This window comes from Dromiciops gliroides, chromosome 1 (genome assembly GCF_019393635.1).
Source record: "Dromiciops gliroides isolate mDroGli1 chromosome 1, mDroGli1.pri, whole genome shotgun sequence".
In the NCBI taxonomy this organism is placed as follows: domain Eukaryota; kingdom Metazoa; phylum Chordata; class Mammalia; order Microbiotheria; family Microbiotheriidae; genus Dromiciops; species Dromiciops gliroides.
The window spans coordinates 16,208,289-16,224,828 of record NC_057861.1 but is presented as its reverse complement, the minus strand read 5'-3'; the positions used below and the strand labels follow the sequence as shown (position 1 = coordinate 16,224,828).

Below are 16,540 nucleotides of genomic sequence, written 5' to 3'. Positions count from 1 at the left end.
CCCAGGCTTCCCCAGTAGCCACAGGCTTACAGGCCTAAACAATTACATACCCAGTATAATGAGGTGAGGGGGTGAGCAGTGATCAAGCGAGCAAACGAGAGGGAGAGTGGGAGGGAGAGAGGAAGGAGGGAGGACAGGGTGCAAGGAGAGTAAAAGAGAGCAAGCCTTTCACGATTCAGTCTTTTTGTCCTTTTTTGATAGCGGCAGGTCATTGATGTAAGCTCATTGGTTAGCGTCATTCAGCTCCATTGATTGACATGAATTGAGGGGCGGTCTGAGAGAGGGTAAGTTTCTGCTCTAGGTGTGTCTTCCCCTAGCTGATCCGAAGAATCAATCTGCATTCCTTGTATTAAGGTGCACTCGTCCCAGGCACATTTCTGGTGTGAGGGAGAGAGCAGCAAAATCTAATGTCTGGGTTTCTCCTAGAAATCCAGTATTAAGTATTTTCTCACAATTCCCCATCTGATTCATTGAGAAACTGTTTCCTCAAAGAATCAAATTAATATTACAAATATTTTTACAAAGGGTTCTTAATTATGGGCCTTATGATGGCCAACAGTGTGAAGGGGAATAAAAGAGAAAAATGAGCGACACATTGACTAAAGGGGGCAGGCCCCTTTAGGAGGCAGGTCTTATAAGAAGGATATGCAATAAGGAAAAGGGAAACAAAAAGGAAAATGTCTTTTTAAGTCCCTGGAAGTCTCATTTATAAGAGATGATTCTTGGAACATCTGCTTGATGCACTTCTGTATTCCAGGTGTGATCTCAAGTGTGATTGCAGAGACATCTTTCCCAGGTTATTTAGATGTTCTTCCTTAGCTGGAAAATCTCCTACAAAACTGACCTTGACACAACTTTATTTATTTAATTTTCCTTAAAGGGGATTTATACTTGTTTATTTATTTATTTATTTATTTATTTATTTTGATGAAGGCAATTGGGATTAAGTGACTTGCCCAGGGTCACACAGCTAGTAAGTGTCAAGTGTCTGAGGGGATTTGAACTCAGGTTCTCCTGACTCCAGGACTGGTGCTCTATCCACTGCGCCACGTAGCTGCCCCTAACACAAATTTAAATAATTTTGTCAATAACCAAATCATATAATGAAAGTTAGCTCAACACGTATGTCTAATGAAATTTGGAACTTTTTAGAGATCTTACAATTATAGATTGTCCACTTGTTACATATGAAACTCAGATACAAACAAAACAAAAAATTAGAACCCAGTATTTTTTTTGGTAATACTTAACATTATTTCAATCCCCCATCTGGAGGATGAGATTCATGCTAAGAAATTTCACACTCCTATTTATAAGATGTACTCCAGATCAAAAAAAAATGTACTCTAATACAAAAACAAAATCATATTAAAGTTGTCAGATTAACTTCAGTTGTAATAACCCCTAACAAAAGTGGGTGTCTCTTTAAGACATTTGCAAAAGAGTCCACAATTTATGCTGATATACCCTATTTTAATACAGGACTGAGACAATTGTGATACTAATTAAGAGAAGGATTCATATCCTGGTTTCATCACTCTTTGTGTCATTTGCCTAATTATTCAATATTGTGTTCATCATATGACATCTGAAATGATTATAGAAAGTTACCACAAAAGAATAGGGAAGTAATCTATACAGTAAGGGAGGATAAATCATTCCCCAACTTCATGACAGTTTCAAGCAAAAGTTCTTCAGACATCCAGGTGCATTGAGTCAGGGCTCAAAGTCAGCTAAGTGGGATGTTTCCACACCATGTATATATGAGGAAATTAAGTCAGGAGAATCCTGCTTCAGCCCTGGCTAAAGTTGTCCTCCCAGCCTTTCCCATCACAGTATACTACCTGTTATCTCAGTACTATTGTAGTATCCCTCCGATGATCACACCTGGAGTCGGAACAATCTTAATGAATAGTCCCGTACTGTCTTAAATAGTAGGTTCCAATAATCAAAGCCTCATGCATTTAACTGGTGAGGATAATATGATAGCAAAGAATGGGGATTTGCTTCTTGACTTAGGATATAGTTACAATATCCAATCCCAAATAATACTCCAAATAATTACAATCCCATGGAAAGTAAATGACAAATGTAAAAGTTTGACAACTGTATTTATTATTACATAATTTCCATCAATATAGCAATAATTAAAATCACATTATCTCAGGAATCAATGTAATCTGTCCGTGACTCCCTTATTTATAAATTAAGTCTATACAATCACCAACATATTCTTTATCCATAGTACGTATTGCCAAAAGCTTTTACCTTGGTGAAAAGTCAGAGTATATCCTAGTACAATAGCTAAAACACAATTTTAAAAGAATAACAATCCCCATGATAATAAAAGCCCATTTAATTAAAACTACCAACAAACCAGACCCCTGTAACCAGGTAAACCATGAAGAGGCGTGCCACCATGAACCCTTATCAGGTATCCTGTGGGTTTCTTACAGTTTGCTCAGTGTCATTCATAATTCTTTGAAGCTGATGGACCCTTGTAACAGTTTCCCCTGATTATTAACATAGGAACAACAGGATTGATTAATGAGAGCACAGACTCCTAAAGGTGCTAAAGCCAATCTATTCTGTAGGACTGTTTTGGTTTTGCTCACTATCATTATTCCTTTGAGGGAATCTAGAACTGTTTTGGTTTCACCCCTTCTGGTAGCTTCTAAAGTCACCAAATCTCATTTGTTTAAGATCTTGCTGTCTTGTTGTACATCTGAAAAATATGCCCTTGCCTATGGCAGTGGTAACAGATTTGTGAAGGCTGATGGTGAGGCTCAGCCACTTGAACCAGATTTCTAGATATTTCCTGTAGGGGAAGCTAAAATACTTTGGATTGTGTTTGTTTCCTAGGGGGTCATGGTGTTTGGCACCTGTTTCTTGCCTTGCACCTTTGTATTCAGCTGAAGTTTCTCCTCTCTGTAATCGCTTCCATTTTTTCTTTCTCCTTTCCTTGAGTAAGCCTCTCGTTCACTTTCTTCTCTGATTTCTCTCTCTCTCTTCTCTCTGTCTTCCCTCTCATTCCCTTCATGTACATATGATACTATTTCTTTTATCCTTTCTGTGCTCAAGGCATTCCATCTTGGACGCTGCTTCTCAGAATGCCTCCTTATTTCTGGTAAAGATCGATTGACAAAATGAGTACAAGTGAAATGTGCAGTTCTGGGCTTGAAGGGATCTGACCTAGCATATTACTTAGCACTCTTACCTGATCTGTCATAAAACCTATTAGGTCTTTCATTAGCTTCCTGATTTGTATTTAGAAGTTTTTGCCAGTTATCTGTTGTGTCAGTACATGATTCCATTGCTTTTAACAGTGTTTCCCTTGCCTCTTGTACGTTATGAAAATGCTCAGGGACCCTGGCCAGGGTCTTCTAAAGGCCAGTGTGTAACAGCTTTTCCTGTAGTGACCGAGGAATTTGCTGCTTCTATCATGTCTCCTCTTTCACCTGGGGAAAGGATTGTTTCTGTGAGATCTGTTACATCACCCCAAGTAGGCTGGAATCCCCTAAATGTTGCCCTAAACTGGCTTATGACTGTTGTTGCATCCTCATCCCATTTAGGAAGATCTCTTTTCCACATGTTATGGTCTTTAGGACCCAAAGGTTTGTGTGGTCAGAGCACCAGGACAGCTCCTCTCTGGTCATGAGTGACAACCTCTTGTAGAGGGAGAATCATCTCAGGGCTTTCTCTCCTCTCTAACGCTAGACTGTCAGCTGTGATTGGTTCAGAAGAAACAAGGGGAGAGCAGGAGCGTGAAGCATCAGAAGTAAAAGGCACCCCCTTAGCAGTGTAAGAAACCCCAGCACTTGGGAGGGGAGGACCAGAGGGGGAGGGGTGGGCAGAGTCAGAGGTGTGGCCACTTCTGGAGGAAAGGGCTGAGCCCCAGCCTCTGGGAGGAAGGATGAAGGAAGGGGTGGGGCCACCGCTTCCAGGTGCTCCCTAACAGTGTCATCCTAGCCTGAGAAACAGGAGGAGGGGGAGGTGTGGCAGGGGGAGAAGGGAGAAAAGGAACCCCTGGAAAATGCAGGGTAATCAAATGGAAAATACATGAAGTAGGAGTTTGGAAAAGGTGGAGGGGGGCGCGTCGCTGGTCTGAGGAAATACCAGAGGAGATTGGAAGGATGAAAGTCCATCTGAAAAGGCAGGGGTTGGGGCAGGGGAGGGAGAAGCTGGGCGCGTGGTCTCCTTTCTCACTCTCCTCCACAGATTCCAGTAAACACGATCTTTGGGAGCTTTAGTCTCTAAAACTAATTTTAAATCCCTCAGTGTTTGGTAATTAAAAGAACCATATTTAGGCCACAAAGGTTCCTTTGATAAGTTAAAGTAAGTTTCATACCAGTTGTACCACAGCTTAATAAGCTGGTTAAATGCCCCTATCCCACTCTATATGAATTTTTTTTAAGGGAGAACCTTGGGGTGCATACTTCTTACTGTGTCTAGCCCCCATTATGTGTAATTTAAAAGCACCCGTTTTAAAACTATTTAGGATTTTTCCCCATCTTTCATGTAAAAGAAATAGTAATGTCAATTTTTAAAACTTTGTGTTCTAAATTCTCATCCTCCCTCCCTACCCCTCCCTTAAGAACTCAAGCAATTCAATATGTTACACATGTGCAGTTGTGCAAAACAGAGCAGACCAAAAAACTTAAGAAAAAGGAACTAACAACAAAAAATATATACTTCCATCTGTATTCAGATACCATCAGTTCTTTCTTTATTAGATGGATTGCAGTTTTCATTAAGTCCTTCAGAGTTGTCTTGGATCATTGTTAAAATCACCCTTTTTTACACAGAAATCTAACAGTCTTATCAGCTCATTCTATAAAACGATTTGGGCTTGACTGGTTAAGGCAAAAGGCTCAAATCTCAAAAAGCCTTTTCCCCTCATCTCCCTGATTGTGCTTAGGCCAGATCAGAAAGTTTGAGAGTGAAATTCCCCAAATGCTTGGAAACAGGGATAAAGAGATATATGAAAACGTAAGAGATAGGCACATCACAAAATTACCCAAAATAGGCTTAAACATACAAACACAGAATTTCTTACCCAAATTGATTGCAGATCAAGATCAAAAGCAGAAGATTTCAGGATTCGAAACACACGTGGTGGTCGCCACATTGTGTTAACTAAATTATTTGTGGCTAGGCTGTACTTTAAAAAGATTATTGCTAAATACATGTTAATGGCTATTGCACCAATTTGGGCAGTAAGCATTTATTATTAATTAATAGCATGTATTATTAAAGTATTGACCACATGTCTTGACTTACCCACTAGCCACAGGCTTACAGACCTAAACAATTACATTGAGCCAGGAGGGCAAGCAAGGGGGGCGGGGTGGGGCGGGAGAGTAAAAGAGAGCAAGCAAGCTTCCTGTGGTGCAGTCTTTTTGTCCTCTTTTGGTAGAGACGTAAGCTCATTGGTTAGCGTCATTCAGCTCCATTGATTGACAAGAATCGAGGGGTGGTCTGAGAGAGGGTAAGTTTCTGCTCTAGGTGTGTCTTCCCCTAGCTGATCCGAAGAATCAATCTGGATTCCTTGTATTAAGGTGCACTTGTCTCAGGCAGGTTTCTGGTGTGAGGGAGAGAGCAGCAAAATCTAATGTCTGGGTTTCTCCTAGAAATCCAGTATTTTTGTTTTTGTTTTTGTTGTTTTAGTGAGGCATTTGGGGTTAAGTGACTTGCCCAGGGTCACACAGCTAGTAAGTGTCAAGTGTCTGAGGCCGCATTTGAACTCAGGTCCTCCTGACTCCAGGGCTGGTGCTCTATCCACTGCGCCACCTAGCTGCCTCTTAGAAATCCATTATTAATGATTATTTTCCCACAGTTCCTTTTCTGTTGGTGGTCCCAGCACTTGGCTCTGGGCTTTGCACATGGTAAACATTTAGCCAGTGCTTCATTTATCCATTGTTGGGAGGTTACAATAGGATTCATGACTAGTAAAACTCCCAAATTTTTAGGGAAGTGTCAGGAAAATTTCTAAGTCCGACGGAGGAACAGAAACAACAAAATCTCCAAGCCGTAGAAAATAGGTTTATTGAGAGAAGGCCTCATCTCATAATAAAGCCAGCCTCCGGTAGGGGTGAGCCTGCCAAAAGACCCTGAGTTACAAAATCCATGGGTTTATATACCCTTCCAAAAGTTGCACTTATATGACAACATATTAATCTTAATAAAGTTGTACTTAAATAGCACAGTATTCATCTTAATTAGTAATTTCTAAAATTAGAGCATATTCTTAGGAAATATAGAAACTGCCTATGTGACCATAATGCCAGCATTTTCCAATACTCTTATCAGTCTTATGATGAAAACAGACTGGGTCATAGTTATGCTGCATGAACCCCTTGAGTCAAGCATGACACTCGTGGTTTCTAAAATATAGTATTGCTGACTGACTATTGTATCTTGTGATATTACTTTTGTTTGTTTGTTTGTTTGTTTTTTTAGTGAGGCAATTGGGGTTAAGTGACTTGCCCAGGGTCACACAGCTAGTAAGTGTTAAGTGTCTGAGGCCGGATTTGAACTCAGGTACTCCTGACCCCAGGGCCGGTGCTCCATCCACTGCGCCACCTAGCTGCCCCTTGTGATATTACTTAATGCTTGACATTTGAAACTGTCATCTGACATTGCTACGTAGTAAGAAGAGAAACAATCTACTAATACAATTAAAATAAGATATCTAAATATAATAAATCACAATTTTCAGTTAATATGCTGATTATTGTCATCATTAAATCACTTATACCTATATTAAATCTCATAACTAAGGGATGGGGAAAATCTCACTCACAGAAGACACACAGTGGTTTAAAGCCTCAGGCCCTTGGAGTGGGGAAGCAGCATCTGAGTGTGTGCGTGAGTGAGCCGCAGCCAGGGAAACCGAGGCAGTGTGGGGGTGCTAGTCTCTCGGTGCCCTGCCTTGGTCAGACAATATTGACTGCTTTGGGTTCATTGAGCTCAGGAAGAACATTGATAAGTGGAGAACGGTCACATGATAGAAGGGCAGTAAGCCATGTCCTTGAAAGACTCAGGAATGGTTAGCCTGGGAAAAAGAAGCCTTGGAAGTGGTCAGCTGTGCAGAGGCATGGCCCTCGGGCCAAGCTGTGAGCAGGGGCTGGAAGCTGTGAAGAGGCCTGTCGAGGCCCGGTGTGCAGAGAAACTCGGTGTGAGACCCTGCCAAAGGCAGGGAGGGCTGCCTGAGGGGACCTCCTGTTGGTATGTTGTATAGAGGGGTTTGGGAGTATGGGTTGGCCTTGCGTGCCATGAATGCTCTTCCAGCTCCCAGATTTGGTGAGTCTCTGTTGGCTGTCTGCCGTGTGATTTGTCCTCGTGGGAACCTCAGAATCTGAGTGGGCACCAGGTCAGACGCCTTATAGGGGCCACAAGGAGCCTAGAAGACGGGGAAGAGCTGGGCATCAGTCACAAAGGCTCCAGGCAGAGAGGGGGAAGCCCTGGGCTCTGCACAACGGGCCCAGAGGCACGGCAGCAGTGATGAGTGTGGCACATTTGCCTCTGATTACGGGCAGAGGGAGTGTGGTGGAGAGAAGTTTGGAGCTGAATTGTGGACTGGGAGGCCAGCCCTGATAGGGAGCCATCCAAGCTGGGTTTAAAATGAGTCTGGCTGCAGCCTTCACCCTAGATTGAAGGGAGGCCCAGTGCTGCCCTCCTAGACGGGGAGCCCCATCTACCCTCTGCACTTTGTATTGGAGTGAATGAACGTGGTCATGGCGGTCTAGACTGGGTGTGGTTGTAGTAAAGCAGGCAGAGGAGTGTGAGGAGAGGCCCTGCCGGCCAACAAGCCTTCCCCTAAATCCCCTCTCAAGGCTGAGGGCCCATGGCCTTGTTCCTGTTAGCCAGAGGGCCAGGTCTGGGGGCGCCTCCATGGCCTCTCGTAACAAGGAAGGATTCTCCTTGTGCCTCCTAAGGTCACAACCACAAGAAAGCCCTCCCTGGGGGGGGATGAGCTTCCGTGAGATTGTGGCCTGGGGGGGCCGAGGAGATGGGAAGAGAGCGATCTGTACCTTAGGAGGTTGATGCTGGGTGACCCCCATCAGAGCCAATGTAGAAATAATCCCGTGCAGATACGAGCTGGAGCCGATCTCTGCAGAGGTCCTTGCCAGCGCTGGGATATATGAAGAATCTGGACATCTCAGACTCAGGACTGACAGAACCCGAGGGGCCCCTGGAAATGGGGATGGAGGAGAGAGTGGGCCAGAAGCCCACGGGAGCGCAAGGGCGCCTGGGACTCCGACCAGGAAGTGTGGAGCAGGGCGGGGTCGGTGGGGACGGCTTTGCCCCCGCCATAGCCTTTCCTAAGGGTTGGCTTGACATGATTTTTGAGGGTCCTTTCAGTGTTGAACTGGATTTAATGCCATCTCTGGAGATAGAACCAGGCGTCAGATGGCTTTTATTAAGGATTTATTAACTACATGTCAGGAACTCTGCTAAGAGCTGGGGAAACAAATACAAGGAGTCTGGGCTCCCCTCAAGGAGTTTATATTCACCTGGGGGGGCGGGGCGCCTGGTACTGGTCCAGGGGCAAGGTGGAAATTTGGAGCTGAGCTGGGGTAGAAGTGAGTATGCGTGGCCTGGAAGGGCCGGCGTTGGGGCCCAGGAGCCCGAGGAGCATCTCCCAGCCTGATGGGGGGGGGGGTGTGGAGAAATGGGCCTTGAGTGTGACTGCCTCTCCTTCCTCTCTTCTAGTCTGAACGAGTCCATGCCTTTGCTCACCAAACAGCTGCAGTACCTGTGGGGGGTAAGGATCATTCGGATCCTCTTCAAAGACATTCTCAGCAAGAAGCTGCTAGAAAATCCCGAGGCCAGTCATGCGGTAGCTGCGCCATCAACTTCCCCGCCAAACAGCCTTCCTGTGAAGAGTGAGTGAGGGCACACCTCCCAGCGCTGCCTCCCCACCTCGGACCTGTGTGCGATCACTCCCTGGGGGCTGAGTTCCTTCCACTCTGGGCATCTGGGCTGGGCAGATTCGTGCCCTGCCCTCAGACAGGACCTTCCCTTCCACCAGGTCTCTTCAAACGTGCGTTCCAGAAGTCCTCCTCGGTTCGGAACATCCTCAAGCCCGTCGGCGGGAAGCGCGTGGACTCGCCAGAGGTCCAGAAGGTCTGCAGCGTCTGTGTGCTCTACCAGACCGCGCTGACCACCCTCACGCAGATCCGACTGCAGATCCTCACAGGTGGGTTCCTCCGCCCCCTCACAGTCTCACCATCTCTGCTGTAGACTAGGGAAGTGTTTCCTCCAGTTCCCTGATAGCAATACGCACGGCACACAGTTAGCCACTCCTCTCCACACAGAACAGTCTCAGGCACAAAGATGAGACATCAGCCCATCTTTGGCCATGATCTGAATTGAAAAAAAGCAATCCTGTTTTTACCCAGATGGTTTGTCACTATGGGGAGGTATATTTCTTAAATAATTTCCATTTGTTCCGGGTGCACCTTTCCTCTGTTATTTTCATTCTGATGTACATATTCCCTGTTCTCATAAGCATGGGAGAGTCTGGTTTGTGGCTTAAGAATGTGATACAGTGGAGTCAGAAGCCCTGGGTTCAAATCCTAGCTCTACCGTTGACAATCCAACCTGTGGCCTTTGGCCAGTACGTTTGAATTAATTGAGTTAAAACTGTGTTTTATAAATAATTGCTATTGGGGGCAGCTAGGTGGCACAGTGAATAAAGCACAGGCCTTGGATTCAAGAGGACCCAAGTTCAAATTTGGCCTCAGACACTTGACACTTACCAGCTGTGTGACCTTGAGCAAGTCACTTAACCCTCATTGCCCCCCACAAAAATAAATAAATAAATAAATAAATAAATGATGGCTATTGCACCCATTTTGGCAGTAAGCGTATTATTATTTTATTAATATAATATATGAGTAAAGGATTGACTACATGTCTCCCTAACTTCTCATGGTCTCAGGCCATCAGACCTACGCTGTCTTAAGAGGGAGGGCCAAGCCAAGAGCGGGCTCCAAGCACCAGCCAAGAGAGAGCTCCTGGTGTGGCCAAGGGTCTTATTATCTTCTTTTTGTTGGTAGTTTTTTGGTTTTTTAGGGAGGCAATGGGGGTTAAGTGACTTGCCCAGGGTCACACAGCTAGTAAGTGTTAAGTGTCTGAGGCTGGATTTGAACTCAGGGCCTCCTGACTCCAGGGCCGGTGCTTTATCCACTGCGCCACTTAGCTGCCTCTATTATCTTCTTTTGATAGCGATGGGTGGGTATACATTGGAGTCCCTGGCAGCTTTAAACCAAGCACTGTCAAGTTCCACCTGGTCATTGGGACTTCATCATGGGCATTCAGGAGCTGGGCCGGGCCCAGCCTCTTGATCCTCTTTCACCCCAGTGGTTTGAGAGCAATCCAAGTCAGGGAGACGCTGGATAAATCCAGTGTCTTCTCTGCCAAGCAGTGGCCCCCTCCTCCAAGGCTCACACCCATGTTGGCTTGGGACCAGATCTCCAACCATCATGCCCTTCCTCTCCTTACTGTTCCTTCCAGTTCTGGGTGGGGGGTGGGCGGTGCGGTCATCACAGTGTCTGTCACAGCTGCAGTGGTGACACTTCAGGCACTTGTAGACACTCGCAGGAAAGGAACAAGGCTTTGGTCGGTGTGGATGGAGGGCGCCCCTGTCACTTGGATGGAGTCAGCCAAGTGGCTTTTGGAAGCACAGCCCTGCTTTAAGCAGGTCCTGGGCCCCTTGGTGACTTGTCAGGAGGGAAGGGTCCGATCTCAGCTCAGGGTTTTTCTCTGCTTTTCCAGGCCTCACTTACCTGGATGACCTTCTGCCCAAATTGTGGGCGTTTATCTGTGAGCTGGGACCTCAAGGGGGCTTAAAGCTCTTCCTGGAATGTCTCAACAGTGACAATGAGGACTCCAAGCGGCTGCTGGCCATGCTGACATTATTCTGCGACTGTTCCCGGCACCTCATCACGTAGGTGACTCCCCTGGCTTTGGGGGGCTCTCCTAGGGAATGGGTCATTTGTGGAGGGTGAGTCTTGAAACTGCAGCTAAAGAGAAGGGAGAGAATGTGTTAGACTTCTTGAAACCTCCAGGCCAGATGGTGTGCGGAGTGCTAGACTGGACTTGGATCTCAGGGTCAGGAGGGACCTCAGAGGCTCCTCCCACCTCCCCCAGAGAATTTCCCAGCATCCCTCAGGAGTGGCCATCCAGATTTTCCTTGAAGACTTCCCCTGAGGGAGAGCTTGCTATCATTAGGCAGCCCACTGCACTCTTGGAGAGCTCATCATTTGTTACATCAGTTCTAAAAATTGCCTCTGCAACTTCCACACATCACTTATATTTCTGCCCTCAGGTAGGATAGAACAAGTCTAACCCTCGAAGGAAGAGAGCCATCTCTTCTCTTCTGGGTGAATGTCTCCAAGTCCTTCAGCCAGTCCTTAGCTTTCCCTGGGGCAAGACCCAGGGGCCTCTTGCCATCCTGCTGACCCCTCCGGCTCCTCCAAGACTTAGCCACATCCCAGACCTGGCCTTTCTCTGCTGCACCCTCCGGGGCCTTTTTCAGAAGAGCTGCTGCCTTGCCTTTCCCCCTCCACCCTGCATGGCCTTTATTTGGGTGTTTTGGTCGTTTGCTACTGAGTGTTTATCTTTGTAGATCGATTTCTTCAAATTTTTCATTTTGCTGCTATGTAAATTTCCTTCGATTCTAATAATCCTTTTATTTCCTCTCAATTGTGCTAGCTTATTTTTTCTTTTCATTATTTAATGCTTTTGCCTCTTTTTAGTCGAGTTAGCCGGTGCCCTGTCAATTTTCCTAAGCCTTTTCACAAGGCCACCTTCTATCTCCTACTTAAAAAAACGAACAAGCATTTGTTTTCTCTCCCTCCCATATCACCACATTCCCATCTCCACTGAAAAAGAAAAATTGTGAGCATGCTTATCATTTGGGTAGTTGACATCAGACTGGGAAGGATATTGAATATGCCAGATGACGGAACCCAAAAGGTTTTGGCATTATTGAGAACAACGAGATGATCCTGTTTATCCCGTGCTGTGAGGTTCATCAAGTGTGCCTCACAGCAATCCTGGAGGAAGGTGCTGCTCTTGTCCCCATGTTGGAGATAAGAAAACTGAGGCAGGCAGAGGCAAAGTGATTTGTCCAAGGTCACATAGCCAGGAAGTGTCCAAGGCTGGATTTGAACTCGGGTCTTCAAGACTCCAAGTCCAGCATGTTATTCACTGTGCCACCAGCTGCCTAGATCTAATGAGATGAAAGTTGTTTATTTAAAATTTTTTTTATTTTAATTTTTTTTATTTGTAATAAAGTATTTTATTTTTTTCCAGTTACATGTAAAGGTAGTTCTCAACTTTTGTTTATACAAGCTTTACAATTTCAGATTTTTCTCCCTCCCTTCCCTCCTCCCCTAGACAGCAGGTAATCTGATATAGGTTATATATATATAAATATATATACACACACACACACACATAATAACATTAAACATATCTCTGCATTAGTCATGTTATAAGAGAAAAATCAGAGCAATGACAAAAAACCTCAAAATAGAAAAACAACAGCACCAAAAACAAAAGAAATAGTATGGTTCATTCAGCATCTGTACTCTGCAGTTTTTTTTTGCTTTTCCCTGGATTTGGAGATCCTCTTCTATCATGAGTTCCCTGAAACTCTTTTGTACCATTGCATTGGTGATAATGAGATGAAATTTAATAGTAATAAATGCAAAGTCTTATACTTTGGTTCAAAAAAAAAAATTGAACTTCACAAGTGCAGAATGGGGATGACATGGTTAGCAGTTCTAAAAAGAGGTGGGGCTTTCATGGACTTTGATTCAACCTGAGTCAGCAGTCCCTCTCCACCCCCCACCCCCCAAAGAAAAATAAAATGAAAAGTCAGTTCTGGACATTAAGGAGGCAATGCCCCCCCCTGTGTTCTTCCTTCATCAGTGCATATCCAGACTGTGCAGTTCTGGGTGACGATGCTTTATGTAGATCCCTGACAATCTAGGGAACATCTGTCCATAGGAAGGCAACTGGAAGGGGGGGGGGCAGTCTGCAGTTCTTTCCCTGCCAGGATCACCTGAGGGACCTGGGACTGTTGAGAAGACTCGGGACAACAGCATTTGAAGCTGTCGTGGTGACGAGAAATTCAGTTTTTGGCCCCAGAGGGCAGAGCTAGGAGTGATGGGTAGGAGTGGCAGAGAGGCAGATTCAGGCTCACGGTCAACAAAACCGTCTCTACTCTGAGAGCCGTCCAGTGGTCAGCAGACATTTATTAAGCACCTGCTACATGTCAGGCCCTGGGCCAAGTGGGTGGGGCTGCCAGGGGGCAGGGGTGAAGGCTGACGGGTCCTTCCTTCTAGGGGCTAGGCTGTAGGTCACAGGTGTTTTTTTTCAGGTGGTCCCTGATGTGGTTCTCTTTTCGTTTAGAATCCTCGACGACATCGAGGTGTATGAAGAGCAAATCTCATTCAAGGTAGAAGAGCTGATCACCATCTCATCTTTCCTGAACACCTTCACCTTTAAAATGATCTGGGACGGCCTTGTGGGTAAGGGAGAAGAGGACCGCTTATTCACCCAAGGCCCCGGGAGGCCTCCTCCTCTCTCCTCCTGTCAGGCGGGTGTCGGAGACCCTGCCAATTCTGGCTCCAGACGCGTGGTCACCTCTGTGGGCCTTGGTTTCCTTCTTTGTAAAATAATAACAACTCGCATTGAAGCAGCATTTTGTGGCTTATGAGATGGTTTCCTTGCAACAACAACCCTTTGAGGGGCAGATAAGACCTCCGTCTTACAGAAAAGGAAACTGAGGTTCTGAGAGGGTAAGGGACTTGTCCACTGGCTGGACAGTCTGGTAAGTGCCTGGGGCAAGATTTGCACTCAGGTCTTCTGATTCCATATCCAGGGCTCTGCCTTTCGTGGGGTTAAGAGCAGTCATGTTAACTGTGTAGAAGTGTCTGGAGGAAAACCTTTGTAGACCTTCCAGTGTAATACAAGCAGGAGTCAGGATTTTCATCCCCATCAGGCTCAGTTGAAAACATCTGGCCTTTGTTTTAAGCCCATTAGAAAACTGCCATTGGCTTCAGTAGCTCTCCTGCTTGGCCGATCGTTGCAACTCATTCGGGTGGACGGGCTTTGGGTATGGAGCCGCCTGAGCTGGGTTCTAATCCCACCTCTTACTGGGCCATGTGTGAGATACGGGATGGAAAGCACCGTGCTGGCCTGGACACCCTCTGTTTCTACTGTCATGGTCCTCGTGGTGTGGAGGGTTATAAACGAATGCAAGAGAGCTAGTAAACACACAGCTTCCTCCGAGGCGGGTGCCCAGGCATGGCCCTGGTAGATTTAGGCCCCCAAGGAATTTTGGGGGGGGGGGAAGGGCAATGAAGGTTAAGTGACTTGCCCAGGGTCACACAGCTAGTACTTGTCAAGTGTCTGAGGCTGGATTTGAGCTCAGGTCTTCCTGAATCCAGGGCCGGTGCTTTATCCACTGCACCACCTAGCTGCACCACCCCCTCCCCCCATCCCCCCTGGTATTTCTTACCATTTCATTAAGAAAAAAGTCATCTTCATTTCAAAAGTCGTTTGGACAGTCGGGCAGACGAGCTCTGGACTGGGCAGGGACCTTGGAGACCTCACTGCACATCCGGGCTCTGATGCTGCACAAGAGCGGCTTTGTTGGCCTGGCTCTCATGGGCCTTCCCTCCTCTGTGCCTCAGTGGTTCTCTGAGATGGGCACTTAGGGGTCTTCTTGTCCCCTTTTTTTTTTTTTTTAGTGAGGCAGTTGGGGTTAAGTGACTTGCCTGGGGTCACACAGCTAGTAAGTGTTAAGTGTCTGAGGCTGGATTTGAACTCAGGGCCTCCTGAATCCAGGGCTGGTGCTCTATCCACTGTGCCACCTAGCTGCCCCTCTTGTCCCCATTTTACAGATGAAAAAACTGAGCTTGAGGCTCTGCCCCTGACCCTTCAGCCAGTAAGGACAGAGGTGGGCTCTTGACCCCCAGCCAGTCACTGGCTTTCTTAGTCTCAGTTTATTCATCCATAAATTGGAGGTGATCGTCCTTCACCATCTGCCTCACTGGCCTTTTAGGGACATGCCTTTGGTCCTTCCTGCCCTGAGCACTTCTTCAAGGCCCCTGGACGGTCTTTTTGGGGCCGTCTCCCTTGGCATCGGTCAGGGGTGAGAAGGGATTGGATGGGGACCCTCTGGAGCAAGCGTCTCCTTTCCGTCTCTGCCAACCATAGCCTGTACTGTCACAGACAGTGAGACTGTCCCTTTGCCCTGCAGACAATGCCAAGCCGGAGACTCTGGAGCTGTTCTTCTCAGTTCATGGGTGGCTGATGGTACTCTACGAAAGAGACTGCCGGCGGCGCTTTGCCCCTGATGATCACTGGCTGCGGAAGTAAGTGACGCTGGTGAGACAGGGCTTCTAGAAGCAGCAGGGTTCCCCACCCCATTTGTGGTGGCCAGCACTGGGTCAGGGCCATCAGGCTCGTGCTGATCCTCTGCCTGGCCCTGGTGGGGCATCATGGCCGGACAGAACCTGTCCTGTCCCTTCTGCTGAGGGGATGGAGGTGACCAAGGGGTCAGGCAGCATTCTTAGCCTCATTTGTGTCCTGCACGGGGGGGGGGGGGGGGGGGGGGGGGGGGGGGGGGGGGGGGGGGGGGGGGGCTGCTCAGAATCCTAGTTCTACATGCATCAAATCAGATACAGTGGGGATCAGTTACATTGAAATAAAGATGTTATTTTCCCAGCCAAGTTCAGGGATCCCAAGATAAGGATCCCTGATATGGGGGGAAACACTGAGCAGGTGGGCAGAAGGTCTAGGTTCTGATCCTGCTTCTGCCAGCCACTAACTGTGCAGTCATAAAGAAGTTATGTCCCTTCTCTGGACCTCAGGCCATTGTGTAATGTTCCCAGGTGTGCCAAGTCATCACGGACAGTAGAGTCACATTCTGAGGGGCCGCTCACTGTTTTGTTTGTTTGGGGTTTTTTTGTTTTTTTGTTTTTGCTGGGCAATGAGTTAAGTGACTTGCCCAGGGTCACACAGCTAGTAAGTGTCAAGTGTCCGAGGTGTTTAGTCTTCTTAAAGAGCATGGACAGGGAGGGAGAAGCATTAGTGATTGCTCTGAGAGACTGTGCAGACAGTCAGACTGGGTCCAAGATAAGAAGTTGCTCTCAGATAGCCTGGCTTGTCAGGCCGTGGACAGGAGACTCACAATACGTCTGAGTTGGAAGGGACCTTGGAACCCATCACCGTCATCCCGCCCCCAACAGATAGTCTCTGCTCTGACAGGATGCCAGGGTTTCCCGAATGGGCTGCCCCCTTCCCTTGGACGACTCCAGGGGTGGGAAGTATTTCCAGGCCTCGAGCCAAAATCTCTGTGACTTCTGCCCATGGGGGCCCATGGTCAGGAGAGCCTCGAGGCCCAGAGCAACCGTCTGTTTTGACAGAATCGGCCTGAAACCCCTGAGGTCGGGGTCTTCAGCCTCGGTGTGTGCTCTTTGAACTTGTCTAGTCTGTGCTCGTTCTGTCGGGGCAG

General features: G+C 46.9%; 1 protein-coding gene across 3 annotated transcripts in view; it reads left to right on the top strand.

Moving 5' to 3' along the window:
* UBE3B (ubiquitin protein ligase E3B) overlaps positions 1-16,540 on the top strand; it is a 56,358-nt gene that overhangs the window by 20,587 nt on the left and 19,231 nt on the right. For all 3 annotated transcript variants that reach the window (XM_043963421.1, XM_043963414.1, XM_043963429.1), the window contains 5 exons: positions 8,716-8,888; positions 9,035-9,202; positions 10,783-10,954; positions 13,429-13,547; positions 15,284-15,398. In XM_043963421.1, coding sequence (XP_043819356.1) covers positions 8,716-8,888; positions 9,035-9,202; positions 10,783-10,954; positions 13,429-13,547; positions 15,284-15,398 — 747 coding nt within the window. The remainder of the gene's footprint in view (positions 1-8,715; positions 8,889-9,034; positions 9,203-10,782; positions 10,955-13,428; positions 13,548-15,283; positions 15,399-16,540) is intronic.